This window comes from Myotis myotis, unplaced genomic scaffold, assembly GCF_014108235.1.
Source record: "Myotis myotis isolate mMyoMyo1 unplaced genomic scaffold, mMyoMyo1.p scaffold_m19_p_7, whole genome shotgun sequence".
Taxonomy (NCBI): Eukaryota; Metazoa; Chordata; class Mammalia; order Chiroptera; family Vespertilionidae; genus Myotis; species Myotis myotis.
The window spans coordinates 40,138,554-40,155,227 of record NW_023416379.1 but is presented as its reverse complement, the minus strand read 5'-3'; the positions used below and the strand labels follow the sequence as shown (position 1 = coordinate 40,155,227).

At 35.9% G+C, this 16,674-nt stretch overlaps 1 protein-coding gene across 3 annotated transcripts in view; it reads right to left on the bottom strand.

Moving 5' to 3' along the window:
* Positions 1–2,815: 2,815 nt before the first annotated feature.
* ATG5 (autophagy related 5) overlaps positions 2,816–16,674 on the bottom strand; it is a 116,978-nt gene continuing 103,119 nt past the window's right edge. For 2 of the 3 annotated variants that reach the window (XM_036316882.1, XM_036316884.1), the window contains one exon: positions 2,816–3,570. In XM_036316882.1, the coding sequence (XP_036172775.1) occupies positions 3,434–3,570 (137 nt within the window). In that variant the 3' untranslated portion in view covers positions 2,816–3,433. Of the gene's footprint in view, positions 3,571–16,116; positions 16,305–16,674 lie in introns of those variants that run through there. The other variant, XM_036316883.1, reaches the window with a different exon arrangement.

Genomic DNA, 16,674 nt, shown 5'->3' with positions numbered 1-16,674 from the left:
GCCCTTAGGATGGAGAACCCATGGGCTCTCCCTCTCAGGAGCATGCCCATGCCTTTCCAGTCCCCCTCCTCTTCCCTCCAGGTACCCTACCTTTCTCTCCCAAGCTCCAAAGACCCCTTCTTTGCCTCTGTAACTTGTTTCCTAAGCCCGTGTCGTCTACACATCATTTCTTTTACCTGTGTGACTTTCTAAATAAACTTTCTCTTATGGTTTGAGTCTTGACTCTGATTTGTTTCTTAGCCAGAACTCAAGTACTGAAGTTGCAGAACTGATGTCTGGTTTGCCTCCACCAGTCTAACACCTGGTACCATTTCTGCCACCACCAACAGAGGGGAAAGCATTCTTTTTTTAAACCCCCACACTATAAATGTTACTTTTTTCTCTGCCATACCCCAAGATTCTATGTTGGCACATCTAACAGAAAACCAACTTACCTCAGACCTAAATATCAATAGTATGATAAATAAGTGAGACTCATCATTTAGCATGACCCACATAATCCTTTAAATTTTTCTGAACATGTAAAGAAAAGATTACCTCATATAACCTATAAAAACATAAACATACTCCAGAAAAATAACCATTATAAGTTACTGTCACTCAATATCAAATCTTGTATGTCTTCTCAATTTCTATCTAGTTTCCAGTGAAAGGGATGGGGGCGAGAGGAGGAGGAATAAACCTAACAGGACTAGTTGATTCATAGGTTCACTTCAGACTGGCTGGACTATGTCCATGCTGTAAAGACTGGTAGGTCAATTTTATTCAATTACGATCAGGCTACTTTAGGTCTCTAGATATTTAAGGTGCTTAATTCAACTCTAGCCTGGCTAGAACTAAGATCATCCAAATGCAAAACATTATGAAAGACAATTATTTACTTTAGGCTAAACTTATTTCTTTCCTGGTTAACAATGGCAGTATTTTTTTAAAATATATTTTTATTGATTTCAGAAAGGAAGGGAGAGGAAGAAAGAGGTAGAAACATCAACGATGAGAGAATCATTGATTGGCTGCCTCCTGCATACCCCCTACTGGGGGTCAAGCCCACAACCGCAGGCATGTGCCCTTGACAGGAATGAAACCTGGGACCCTTTGGTCTGCAGGCCGATGTTCTATCCACTGAGCCAAAACAGTCAGGGCAACAATGGCAATTATTTTAAAACACATTTTCATTTTCTTAGGGGTTCACTACCAAGGATGAGTTAAACAAGCATATAGATTTGTGGCCTTCTCTAATTTTCTTTCCTACATCCTCCTTTATCCCTCATAGCTTTTATTTCTTAGAGGAACTTTTATGACTGGTATAAGACTAATGAAATTTCAATGAGTTCCCTAATAGGTAACTTGCTTTATATAAATTTCATCTCTAACTTCTAGAAATAAAGACAGAAATTTTGTTTAATTTTTTAATAAACCATAAGATTTAAATATCCAAAGAAAAAGAAACAAAAATAGATATTTAAGCCAGCACTAACTTGTGTTTCTATTCTCTCTTGGTACTGGAGGCTTGACTTACCTAGGACTAGAGTAATACAGTTATGATGCTGGTGTAACTCATTAGAACGAGTAAGTGAAAATGGGCGATGGCTTGATAAAATTTGCTTCCCAATCTGGAAGTCAAGAGCATTAGTAGCTCACATGAGCCCACAGCAGAGACTTGCCCGGGTCTTGTCTGTGGAAAAGTATGTCTTACCGCACTTGCTTCTTCACAGCTCAGCACTCCCTGGCATTTTGATCCTTTTGCCCATTGATGCTCACTTTAGTCTGTCAAAACATCAAGGGGGAAAATCCCCAAACTGAACAGACGAATAAACACTTTTAATGTGAACAATCATATTCAGATCAACCTCTTTCAAAAAAATACAAGTCAGTGGGTTTTTTTTATCCTTAAGTAACTCAAATATTGCTATTTTTTCCGCCTGTAGTAAAATGGCACTTTTCATTTTATGGACGTTAGCTAGTTATTCGCTACTTGCTTTGATTCTTCTGATCACATTGGTACCCCGTTTTTCTATTTGAGCCTTATCTCTTCTATTGCAGAATATTTGATCTTTGACTAAGTTTATCTCATTTTGTGAATAAGTCTGCTATTAATCAGTGAAAATCACAGAAGGGAAAAAGAAGCAGTGAGCACCAGTGAGATCTCACTTCAATATATGTAGCTTTTATAAGAAAACATTCATTTTTATTGTGCAATCTAAAACCATTATTGTGTGATACTAGGTCTTTCAGCATAACCAAATGAGCCGACATTCAATATGGACAGCTTACAAGAGACAAAGTGTAATGCACAAATACTTCCAGCTGGCAGAATTTCAGCAGCGTGGTAATCAAGTGCAGCAAAACTTCCCTTATATCGAATAAGAATCCATAACCTCTGGATATTTTTGGTAACGTTAAGGAAAAGGTACTGCAGTCAGAAGATCAGTAATCTTTAGACTTCAAAGACTGGCTACCAGAGATCACAGTGAAATATTAGACATGAAGCCAATGAAAAACATTAACTTAGAAAGGAATGGTTTTCCCAAAAATGCAAAATTATCCTATACAGATGCTTAGTATACTAGGATCTGACAGGTTTATAATGGTAAAGCAGCAGAGATAAATGATAACATTATTTATATCTTTAGCGCCTGAAGGACACAGATTTAAAAATCAGCGGCTAGAACACCTATGACAGCTCCTGAGACAGCTTATCCTATGCCCTACATTCATTCCATGCCTGTGATGGCCAGTCTGAATGATAACGTGTAAGAGTGAAAACAGTGACCTAGTATGTGAGTCAGAAAGTACTGGAAAAGTGACAAAATTGTATGTTATTAAATGACAAAACATATTTCGAAGCTTTATTTAAAAATCTCTCACTGTTCATTATCAAAGTTACAAGATTGTTTGCATACCAATAGACGGGACTGTAAACAGGAAATTTTCATTAAGGAAAGATGGGTTTACTGTAATTTGATCTTTTACAAAAAACTGCTGCAAGTTATTGATAACAGAATTTCTCTTTTACTTTCTTAAGTCTAATTCTCTTGAAAATTAAACCAATGTTTCCACTCCCTTGAGCTAAAGTTCAACCATGGTCACCTTAGGAAATACCCCTGTTTATTTGTTAATCAGAAATACAAATTGAGTGGCACATATTTCCATTTTCTTCTTAGGCCAAAGGTTTCGGCTTCATTATATTTTACAAGAAAACAGAAGACTTGCAGTGATCCTGTAAAGTCTTTCCTGTCGCAGCTGAGGTTTAATGACGGCAGTGGAGGAAAGCAGTGGTGATGCAAAGCAAGACCAGCCCCAGTGCCCTTATCAGACATGGAATCTTTTTCCTGTTTGGCTTGCAGCAGGGTTTCTGGTCAGGTTGCCTCCACCAAACCTGACTGAAGCAGAAGGGTAACATGCTCTGGTAAATCCTGTCATAGCTGATCCTTCAATCTGTGGGTTGTGGGATGATACTAATATGGAGAAAATTATCCGGATAGCTCAGATGTTCACTCAGCCACTGTAGAGGTGTTTCCAACATTGGCTCAATTCCATGAATCATCACTTGATTCTTTCTTTCCCCATCTATTCCAAGAAAGAAATCCAATAATAATCAACATGACTTAAAACAGTTGAAGAAAAAAATTATCTGTCTTTTAAGAGTCCTTAGTGAATTAGATGGATTTTTACAGCTTCAACAGATTAAACCTGGTCTGTCTTCTAAGCAGGAAATGTGGACATGGAGAAAGTTCAGATGTTGCAATATATATCACCCAAAACAGAAACCTGAGGGTTACAATGAATTCTGATAAAAATTCGGTTGCTATATGTGAAAGTATTCATTCTTTCTTAATTACTGTGCTTACCTAAGATTGACGTTAGTGAAACTATAGTGGAGAAAACAGCCCACTGTACCCACTGACCAGAATTTATTTTAGCTTTACATTAAAAACTGTACTATACGACTATTAAAAATGGCGGGTACATGAAGTAGGTCATACATATTTAAAACAAATAAAATAGATATGTGAGTAGAAATCATCAAGAATAAGATTTGTGTTTAGGAAGATGTTTAATAAAACAGATGGGAGCTGTAGGTTAATTTTCAATAAAGTTGTTCAAATACATATCAGAAAGTTTTAGAGACATTATTAGAATAAGAGTTAAAGTTTTAATGAGAAGGAACTGAGAGTCTGACTCAGGAACTTCTGTTTTAGTCATGAAACCTGATTGACTTTTGTTAACACCCATTCGCTAATTAAAAGGGTACTGTCATTCACACTTTTCTTTTAAATTCAAATTTTATTACAAATTAAATTTAAGGTTAGTTTTACTTCTTTTATGATTTTGGGATGATGTTCTGACACTCTTTAAAGTAAACAGAAGCACCTAGGAAAACAAAGAAAGCAAAACCAAACTCCTCTTTTGGGGGGGAAAAAAGGAAAAGAAAGAAACCGTGTCACTCTTTTAGTACAATTCTTGATTTGTCACTTCAAAATAAAATATCTAAACCTCTCAGTTTCCTGGAGACAGAAGACAACAAGGAAACAGGGAATTAATGGAACCACATGAGAGGGAAATACCCTACTTTCCCCCCATTTTGCTCTGTTCAAAATGACTTTTGCATCTCTAGTGCTCTAATGTCTAGGCAAAACAGGCTAATGATGTATGGTGGAAATGGCTTGGCTGGCACCTGAAACAAGAGACCCTTTTAAAGAAATATTTAAACTTCCTGTTAGAGGCAGCACAAGTCCTGGGAGGTGACAGTCAACAGATTGACAATAAGAGAGGGTACAAAAACACTACAGAGAATTGATAAAAGAATGCCAAAAATACAAACTTAGCACACTATCAATTCCCCAAACAGCCAAATAAAAATTCCAAACAAACTCCCAAATCACTGTCATAGTTTAAAAGATTAAGCTATATACAGAATACTATAGAAAGCAGGTTATTAGTCCTTTGAGAAGATTGAAAATGTTGGTATTCAAATGGATACACCCTCCGCCATCTGGAATGATTCATACTTCGTAAATTCTAGATTGCCAAACTTTACTGTATTAAATCTTTCTTAGAATATTTGAAAACATTTCCGGTGTAGTTCTCTTTATATTCTTATTATATATTTCTTTGAAATATTTTAATATTCTCAGAATCTTCCTCCTACTTAGCACTGAGTCAAAAAATGAAAGAGCATTGGTATAAGAGTAAAAGTTCCTTATCTGTAAAGTTTTTCCTTAAACCAGAGTCACTTTTGGATATTCTGAAACCGAGTAGAAGAAACAAATTACAACTCAGTATCCAAAATACTCTGCCTAAAGTAGTTAAATGCGGGAGCAAACATAGTGTGTGTCTGAAAGGCAAAAGACTAGCCCTGCTACCCAAAAGGATACTCGGAGTTTAAGCTGTACAACAGAAGCTGGAGAACATAAACACGATTCAAACACTGTATAACAAACCCAATAAATCACATTATCACAACCCTGAATAGGCAGCACTGATTCTATGCTTTAATTTTAGGCCACTTTTAATCTGCAACTTAAAAAAGTGTCACTGACTAAATTTAGACAACCAAGGAAGTGGATCTAGTTATATCCTTCAACACAACAGTTTAAAATGTTAAATATATTATTTTGGTAATAGTAGTTACAGATTCTCTCTTATTCATCACTGTATGCCCCCCACAGTGCCTGGCACCTTAATAACTAGTCAATAAAGGTTTTCAGGGCTTGGATAACTTTGCTGCTGGTAAAATACACTGTCACAATAAATTTTTTGAGACTAGCTTTTGATGGCTAGCAGGACTATATAGAAGAGCCCTACCTATACACACTGTTGGTTATTACAACAACAAAAAGTCAAAATGTTTCCAGATAAGCCAAGACGTAAGTATATATGCTATCACCTAAACTCATGCTACCATAAATAACAGCAAAGCATGACTGTACTGTTGGGACAGAGGGAAAGGTCTCCTTAGCCCTTTAGTTGTAATACAAACAACATACAGCAGATTAATAGGAGAAAATGAAAATTTTAATATGGGGAATTCATATAAGCATGAAAACTCCGAAGATAGTGAGTGAGGCAACACTGGGTATATATGACACTTTGGGGTAAAAGAGAAAAGGGGAGATGGGGTACTAGATTTCAGAATGGGTGATTTACAGGTAGCTGAGGAAGCATGTGGTAGCAAATTCCTGCTAGGCAACTGGGAAACAATGGGACACAAGGGTATCTAGCCTAACTTGGTGGTCTTCCTGACCAGTGCTAGCAGGGTGCACATTCTTAAGGTGATTAAGTCAAGGCTCCCTTCCTAAAGCAGGAATCTAAGCAAAAGGGGAAGTAAAAAACTTCCCAAGTTTGTTGGCCTTTAATGATTTCAGTGTGAAATAAACTGCATGCCAGAGTGGCACATTTTGGGGATGCTCGCTCCCAACTCCCACAATACATTCTGCTAATATCAGAAAGAACAAAATGGAATGGTGAAAAATTAGCAGAGGTTTCTTTTTTTCCTAGCAGTAGAAAGGAAACACTTGATGATATTGCTAAAGTAAATCATGTTTTTGGTAAATATGCCTTTGTGTTTCAAAATGCGAATCTAGAATTTAATACTTGGGGATAAGAAATATGTCACTTCAAAGCAAATGACTCAGGAGAAAAAGGTTAGTCCACACTTCACCCACTCAGATTCTTTCTGAAAGTTAGTCTGATGCTTTAAAGGAGGCAAACACTGAGGTGGTAATTAAGTGAACTAGTTCTATATAAAATTCTCTCAGCGCACTTTTCGGGGGGTAACTTTGATTTCAATATAATTTCAAACATATGGAAAAGTTGCAAGAATAGTATAAGAAATTGCTCTTCACCCAAATTCATCATCAATTTTTTACATTTTGTCCATTTGCTTTATCATTCTGTGTATATGTAATTATTTTCTTAATCATTTGAGAGTAAATTAGAAGCCCTGAACCCATTACCCCTAAGTATTTTAATGTGTACCTTCTGTTATCAAAATAAAAATATTTTAACATTGATATTGAAGGGACCAAAGTTTTCCTATCCTAATATTGCTTTTTGGGATATTGATTTTAAGCTGGTTATTAGGAAACAAGACTCAGGCCTTGGCTGGTGTGGCTCAGTTAGTTGGTCATCAGACCATGCACCAAAGGGTCACAGGTTTGATTCCCCGTCAGGGCAAATGCCCGGTTGCAGGCTCAATCCCTGGTAAGGGGCATGCAGGAAGCATGGATGCTCTGCTCTCACACTGTTTCTTTCCCTGTTTCTCTCCCTTTCCCTCTCCCTCTCCCTCACTCTCTCTTTAAAAACCAATTAAAGAAAGAAGGAAAGAAACAAACAAACAAGACTCAGAAAGAACACCTGACATTCCCCTTTACAGCCTAAGAGATTCAGATGGAAGACCTGCTCCGGGAAGGAAATCTCAGCATGCCGCCTTGGCCTAATTGGATTTAAGTCTGACAAATAGGAAGACTCCAGAGACACCCCCCCCCCCCCCCCCCACTCTGTGTACTATTACTGAGTTGCCTAGCAGGAATGTATTCGGCACTTTCTTGCTACCTGTAAATTGCCCATTTTCACTTTTAAAATCTAAGACCACTGTTCCCCCTTTTCTCTTTTGTCCTAAATGAGATATATACCCAAACCTGCCTCGCTGTCTTTGGAATTTTCATGCTTATGTGAATTTCCCGTATGCACGCATTAAATTTTGACTTTCTCCTATTAATCTGCTGTACGTTGTTTGAATTATTAGCCCAACTAGAAGAACTTAGGTGAGAGGAAAAAGTACTTCTTGTAACCTCCACAATATAATCTATATAATAAAAGCCTAAGCGACCATTATAGCAGAACAACCAGAACAACCGGTCACTATGATGCGCACTGACCACCAGGAGGCAGACGCTCAACACAGGAGCTGCTGCCTGATGGTCAGTGTGCTCCCACAGGAGCTTAGCCAGAAGCTGAGCTCATGGCTGGCAAGCACAGTGGCGATGGTGGGAGCCTTCTCCCGCCTCCGCAGCAGCGCTAAGGAGCAGTGAGCCAAGCGGTAAGGAGCAGCGAGCAATAAGGAGCAAGGGGTCCTGGACTGCAAGAGGAATGTCCTCTGAGGAGTCCTGGACTGCAAGAGGGCGCAGGCCGGGCTGAGGACACCGCCCCCCCCCCAACCAGTGCATGAATTTCATGCACTGGGCCTCTAGTATTATGTAATAATTTCAAATTTTATCAACATTCACCATTACTTTCATTCCAGTCTAGGATCTAGTCTAGGAACCACACATTGCACTTAATTTTCACTTCTCTAAACTCTGGACAGTTTTTAGCATTTTGTAATCTTAACCACTTTGAAGAGTACATGTCATTATTTTATAAAATGTCAATAGCAATTAAAAAAAATTCTCACCCGAGGATATGTTTTTATTGATTTTCAGAGAAAGAGGAAGAGAAAGAGAAACATGGATCAATTGCCTCCCATATGCACCTGACCCAGGATTGAACCTGAAGCTGAGGTATGTGCACTGACAGGGAATCAAACCCACAACTTTTTGGAGTATGGGATGATGTTCCAACCAACTGAGCCACTCGGCCAGGTGTCCACATAGCAATTTTTAAGCTAATTATTTTAATTAATCTTGTAAATATAAAAACAGTCATCCATAAATCCTTTGGGTTTGTGACTTAAGGAAAAGGACAGAAACAAATGTCAAAGTTTTGTATTTTCTTTAGGTAGAGATGGAATTCAGTTCACTTAAAGAGATCATATATCAATAAAGAGACAATCAGAATAAAATTTCATTTGTTATATGTATCTCACTTTTAAGTCCAAGTATTATGAAATAAGATTGAAATGTATCATAATTTTGTATTATCACCAACAGCCTGATAAAAACAAATTCAATTCTGAACTAGCATCTACTTTAAAGCATTTTTATTCTTTTTAATCCTCACCTGAGGATATGTCTTTTTTTTAAAATTGATTTTTAGAGAAAGAGGAAGGGATAGGGAAAGGGAGAGAAACATCGATGTGAGAGAGAAACATCAAATCAGTTGTCCACTGCATGTGCCCTGATCTGGGATCAAACCTACAACTTAGTATGTGCCCTGACCAGGAATCAAACCTGCAACCCTTTGGGGCATGGGATGACGCTCCAACCAACTGTGCCCCCAGGCCAGGGCTATCAGCACACTAGTTTCAAATTAGTAGGCAAATCACTTAACCTTCTGAGTCTGTTTCCTCATCTTAGAGTGTGGATAAAGAATTCTAATCTTCAAGGTTGCATGGAGGTTTAAATGGGAAGCCAAGTAAAGAACTCAGCACAGGGTTTGGAAATAGTAGGTATTCAAAAACTGAGTGACTTTCTTCCCCATTCCTTCCTTCCTCTCACTCCCTAAAAAAATAAGTGTCAAATATATTACTAATAGTGAAGACAGAAGATCAGTTTTTGAAAGGTCATGGTTTAGTATCAAGTAAACACTCCCTGTAATTCTCTTCCTGAACACAAAGTTATGAGAATAATTGTTTTACTGCTAACATTCAAAAGGCTATAATTTGGCCTCATATTAATATATACTCTGCATATTATTATGCAGTATGGCACATGAATTTTATGAATGTGTTAAGACAAAAAGTGACAGCATCAAAAATCTAAAGACTCAATCATTATGAAAATAACAGAATGAATGACATTTTAAAAAATTCCTCAAGTGTTGTAAACCCTCTGGATTAAGCCAGTGGTGCTCCCAACATGTATATTCGGTAGAGCACGCCATGACAAGTCAAATGAGCCCTATTGTACTATGATTATGTTGCTTAATACGTCTTAGGTAAGGTTCTTATTTTCTTAAAAGATGAAAACATTCTTGGAAGGTTGGGGGGGGGGGTACAACTTCCAAAATTTTTGTTATACATTTAAAAACTATTATTTGAGAACTCACAGTATGTGATGAATCTGTCTTTTGGAGATTTCTATTAGCAATGGTTCATAGCCTTCCCCATCCTAATCTACATTTTAACCCTTATTTTTTAGCCAATTTTCAACAAGGAATATGACCTAAATGTCTTTAAAAATAGGTCACTTGAGATTCTAGAGAGAGGCATAAGTTTCATTCTTACCATTAATAAGTATACTAAATATGTGAAATCTCTGAATTTAAAGGAAGCTAAAGAAATGGCTGGTATATCTTCATGGGAAAATGATTTTAATCAGAAAATTTCAGTTTAAATAAAGAACTTTCTTTTTTAGTTCACACTTGTGAATATGGAATAATAGAAATCTAACACTACACACTGTAACTATGTTTTTAGCTTTGTGGCTTCACATTTACATTTTATAATTCACCAGAAAATGACTTGGTTTGCTCTTTTGAAATGTGTGATGCTGAAGGTAGAACTTCTAAATAATACTGAATATTTCTGAAAAAGTTTTAAACAAAGAGATGAGCCTTTTGATTACCACTGGTCTGAACAATTTTGTTCTGTCTGACAGATTCTGCAACCTCTGATATGTTCATTAGTAAAATGCCAACTAATTGAATCCATCGACATGAAAAACCACAGGCTGAAATCTGAAGTGCATACATCATGTTGAAGGATTTTGACTCAGCCTCGCGGTAATAGTCAGTGAGGTCAGGTCAAAGAGGGTTAAACCAAGTCAGGATATAGCCAAAGGAATACATCAAACGCTGATTTTAAAAGGGCAATTAATCTTAGACAGAAATGCTTCCTGGGGAATGAGATCTCAATCTTAAGAGCACACTACATGATGTAGCAGTAAAAATGAACATATACAAGCTTACAGAGCTTTTATCCTATGATCACAAACAGAAGGAGAGTGCTATTTATCAGAGAAATACAAACTCATTTAAAAATACTTACATTAACTTCTTCCGGATCTATACTCACTTAGCCATATAGGTCTTAATGAACATGTATTATCACAGTTAATATATACTACATATTTCTTTCAATACATAAACTTTATATATTTTAAAAAATTATTTCTGCTTATATTCCCAGAGCCTTGACTATTAACATTTTATACAAGATTTTCAAAACATGGCCATGTAATTTTCATTGATTTTTGCTTATAACCTTTGTATTTCATAATGAGGATATAACCCAAAATTTAATCTAAAAAAAATCCCATATAATTAGCTATAATTATAAATAGGATACTGTATTAAATTAAGTAAGACCATTTAAATAAACTAAAAGCCTCCTAACAATAAAATAAAAATGTGGTAAAAGTTAGAAATTAAAACTTTTTCATTTACTCCCCTACCCCTCCTACAATTTTGAAAATACAGGTTCAAATGCTTTGATCTGGTTTCATAAAACAACCAGTAATTCCAGTTGGGTATAATAAAGCCCATGAATATTTGTCAAGTATGAATAATAGAATAGTTCAGAATTGTTTCATTTAAAATATAGGTGATAATTACACAGTTTTATACATGGCCAGACTGAGATTGCACAGGACTTATTTTAATGAAGAGATGACTAGCTTTTAATCACCTGCATGTGTTATTATCTTGTTACGGGAATTTTGTTTTCTAGTGCTAAAGGTGAAATATTAATTGTGCAAGTGTCTGTTTCCACTTCTAAAAAGCCATGTTAATTCATTTAACTTCTTGAGATTTAGGTAAAGAACAATAATTGAGGGAAATCAGAGGCATCTTCTGACAGGTCCAGTAACCTCATCTTCATTAACGGAGAATAACAAAAATAATCAGTTTATTACTTCCTTGATTTTAGAAGACATATGTCAATGGATTAACTCACTAACAGATTCTAGGTCACCACCAACATTAGTCCATATTACCCATGTGTTCAAAGCACAGAGATGGAGGGAAAATAAAACAGTCAAGGCAAAGAATTGGACTCACTTTAGTTTACAATTTGGTGGCATAATGATAAACTCAAAAAGAGAAAATATAATTATCAAGTTAAAACTAAGCCTAACAAATTTTGCTTTTGTCAAACTTGAATATTGATTTTTGCTCCTGAGGGCTACATATGAAAACCTTTTTGAATTCCCACTGTGTATAACACTGTATCTTTTTTAAAATATAAAAGACACATTCAATGAGGAAGAAAAAACAACGAAGAGCAGAATGTGTTAATATGAAACTGAAAGGGTGAAGCTCCCATTAGAGCCCAGTGACCCAGTCCCACATGTTGGGCTCAATATCTCAGCAAAATTACAAAAGGGTGAAAAGCCAGAAACTTCAAATCAATGTGTGTTCCGTGGCTTAGTCTTCAATAAAAAACTTTCACTATCAGACAACATTTTCAGACCTCTAGCCTTAAGATTTTACTTTTAATACATTTTGGCAAGTAAATGATAATAGAACTGGCCATAGTAACTATGGAGATGCCATAGCTTATTTCTTCCTTAACAAAGCCCATCTCCAGCATTTCTAATCATGTCCAGAAATTAATTTCTAAAAAAAGTAACTATCAGGGCACGGAAGTCTTGCCATACAGAGTTCGTCATACATTTACATCTCTGTGCATAGGACAAACATCAATAAGTATTTGTCTCTGCACAGTAGGTTTATTAAAAAAAACCCACCACCACCACAACAAAAAACATTTATTTGAGAAAAAAAATACTAACCAACTCATAAGAAAACAACAATAACAGAAAGTGTTCACTGTAAAACCTTGCAATGATATGATTATAAAATCTCATTTAAACAAACTTAATTCATTTAAACACATACTATGAGGTAGGTAGTAGGAAACATCCTCACTTTATAGAATAAGAAACCTGGATACATTAAAGAAAAAACAAAACCCATTACTGAAATGATCTTCCAAATAAAAAACTGTGAAGATACAAAAAGATATTAGAATGAAAACAAATTCTAAAATGAGTGAAAAAAGAATTATTGAAATTGTAAACCATTATTACTTTTACTCCTAAACCCTAATTCTGATGAGGGTTGTAGGCTCTGTGTTTCTGTGTTACGAGTTTTTAAATGGAAATGCCATGTCTTTGGGGGACAGTGCCATTATGTACTGTCTATTGCTGGTTCAAACTTCAACTAGAAGGATCTGCCTTAGATGAATAACATGAGATTTAGATATTTCTTTGCTCTAATTGCTTTATGTCTGACAAAAAATTATTATAACCCTCAACAGCTAACTCACTTTATAAACAAAATCTAACCATATTATATAGAGCAAAGGAGGGAAAAATATGAATACATTATCTTTTCTTACTTTTTGTAAAAACTATTCTGTGGTTTCTCATAAAGCCTATAAAAAAATAAAGCAATATAATATTGCCTTGGCAGCATGGCTCAGTGGTTGGGTGTCAACCTATGAATCAGGAGGTCACAGTTTGATTCCTGGTCAGGGCACATGCCCGGGTTGTAGACTCAGTCTCTAGTATGGGGTGTGCAGGAAGCAGGCGATCAATTATTCTCTCTTTCACTGACGTTTCTATTTCTTTCTCCCTCTCCCTTCCTCTCTGAAATCAATAAAAATATATTTTTTTAAAAATAAAGCAACATAAATAACAAATTAGTATGCCTAAATGGGATATTATGACTCCCTTTGCTTAAAGTTGTTAAAATGATCTTCCAATGTACTAATTAGGCAAAAAAATAGGTCGAACTTAAGTCACTTAGTTCCTCAGTAATTTCCCCACATTTCTAACCTCACTGAAAATTTTCTTCATATTTACAGGAGATAAGTAGAAAACTATGGCTAGTCCTCAACAAATAGAGACTATTTAGACCAAATATTACTCCTTAACCAGCTCCTGGGTAGCTGGTGAAGGACTCCACCTCTACAGTGGTCATTTGGTTTGTTGATCTGGTTCCTCTTTTTCATCTGTCTAATTTCTGTGCACCTTTTTAAGACTTAGCTCAGTCTCACTACTTCTCCAGAATGGATAAAACAGCAATTCTAGGTGCTTTCTACTATTCTTTGCATATCTCTAGTACTGTATACACCACATCTGTATACCTTTCTGTCCACTCCAACTGGACCAAAGTTTCTTAAAAGTTGGGACTATATCTTACACATCTTAATATCGCCAGTGCCAGAAGACAGTAAAATGCAAAGAAATTTAATGATGAATAATGAAATTTACAACTTCGATTGGAAACCAAAAATTAAAATGGTTGGGAAGGGCCTCAAGGTAAATAAGTTCCCAGGCAGCAGGGCAGAAATGAAAATGAAAAAAGGCAAGTGGCTACAGGATTATAATTGTCGGTAAGAATTATGCAGGGAATCCTTATTAATTTGCCATGGAATGTAAGCTTTTCCTTACACATACAATCCATTTGTAAAATATCCCTATGAATTCTGGATTGAAACAGCCCATCTGTTACGGAGAATTATTCAAAGCATGGACAGACATTTTTATTCTCTTAAGCCTAACCTACTAGGTTTTTATACGTTACAATTAGAAAACTGGGAAATGAAATATGACTGGGCAAAGCTTACAGGTGTTCAGTATTCTCCCAAGTAAAAGAATACAAGCTATGGGCTTTAACTTTTGCTGTTTTTTGTTGATATGTTGTGTGATTTTTTTAATGTTAATGAACAAAGAAAAAAATTCACTTCAGGTCTCATACAGAAGCTTAGCTCTGAGTCATTTTAACTAAAGCTAACACCACAGAAAAAATTTACCTGAGCTCACCTTTGATTACTTCCTGTTACCTCTAACTTGGCTAACTCCTCTAGTCACTTATAAAACAACAAAAAGAAACACACAAAGCATCATTAGTTACTCCACAAGAACAATGACCTAAAACACGTCCTCATAATTAGTATATTCTAACTTCATGTGATGAAATAAAGGCAAAATTCCTTCATGCATGAATAATTTCTTAAAGGAGTAGTAGACAATGCTGCCACATAAGTTTTATGAAGTACTTTCTCTGTCATCTGATGATAGCCAGTTCTTATCCAAACACACCCAATCTTAAAGTCTTTCGCTTTCAACCTAAGTTGGGTGCAGATGTTTCAAAATGCTTCACGTTTAACAATGCCACAGGCGTACTGAACCAGACAGTAAACAATTCTTGACTGAAACAGTGACCTGTTTTGAATATTCCCCACAGATCCAGAAATGACAGTTATTTTCCAATATGAGGTGACAAAAGAAAGAGGTAAATAAAAGTTTTTTCCAAAAATACTTGTATTAGAATGTGGCCTCCTCCTGGTATGAAACAAATGTACCTCAAAAGTATAGGTGCTATTTATAGCATTTCAATTATGTCTGTATGGCATGTGTGTGTGTGTGTGCTGGCTTGTGCATGTGTGTTTCCCACCAATATAAGCATGTAACAATCTGGGTGTGAAGACTGTTACACAAAGATATCCACCTATTGCAACTGAAATCACCTAAAAGGCAGGTTTGTGGATTAAAGTTATGAATGGCTACCTCACCACTCCCCTTCAAAAAAATGCATGGGAAGTCACACTGTGTATTCTTTAGGAACAGATGTACTTGTAGGACATGCTAAAAATTTAGAAGAGAATAAAAAATCTTTAAAAGAATAAAAGGCCTCCCAAATTTGTGTACCATTCTTGTACAGGGCTGTGCTAACCTTGCATGTACTGTGCTGGATGTAGGATGGCAAAACAGCACAAAGGTGCATTTTGTCAGCTCAAAGCATGTGACCGCTTTTCATTTAAATGCCTGAGTGTCACAGACACCATTTTAAAAAATTCCACAAGAGTGGTCAGAATCATACAGGAACTCTAAAATAACAAAATGAACAAAATCAATATAGTAGAAGTTCAGGTTCTTAAGATCATACCAGGAAATATTATAAGAGAGAACAGCACATAGGCGAGATTGGGTACTAAATACAAAACAGAATAAAGAGACAGGAAAAAGCAAACATTTCAAAATGTTATTTTAAACTAAACAAAAAAGTTAAAAAGTTTAAAAAGTGATAATGAAAATAAATGGTAGCATAGTAAAGTGGAAAAAAAACAATGAACCAGGAGATGGAGATGGCCTGAGTTCTAAACCTAGTTCTGCAAGTAAGTAGTAAGAAACTAATAACAAATCATCTAAAATAAGAAAATGAACAAATAACTCTAAGGTTCTTTAAAGATGTCAAACACAAAATTAACACCCAACCAATTTCTTCCTGCTCTTTAGTAAGTTTTCCTGCATCATTCTGTGTATTTGTTGACAAGTATGCTGCTGGCTGGGGGGTAGATCATTACAGCAGAACAATTTTCTTCCAAAGTTTTAGTTTCATTGTGATGTTCTCATTCAATAGTCAAGGATCTTATAAAGATGTATTATTTTAAATGACAATGTTTTGAGAGTAGACTGTCAAAAATATGAGAAAAGAAAAAATAAGGTAGTCATTTGAATATTAAGCTATAACTTACAATTTATTTATTTTTATTTTTTTATTTTATTGATTTTTTACAGAGAGGAAGGAAGAGGGATAGAGAGTTAGAAACATCAATGAGAGAGAAAAATCTATCAGCTGCCTCCTGCACACACGCCACTGGGGACGTGCCCGCAACCAAGGTACATGCCCTTGACCGGAATCGAACCCGGGACCCTTCAGTCCGCAGGCCGGTGCCCTATCCACTGAGCCAAACCGATCAGGGCTATAACTTACATTTTAATTACTCTTAATTAATGAAGGCATTTTTTTTCAATGTTCTTTAAAATACTACGAAGTACTCAA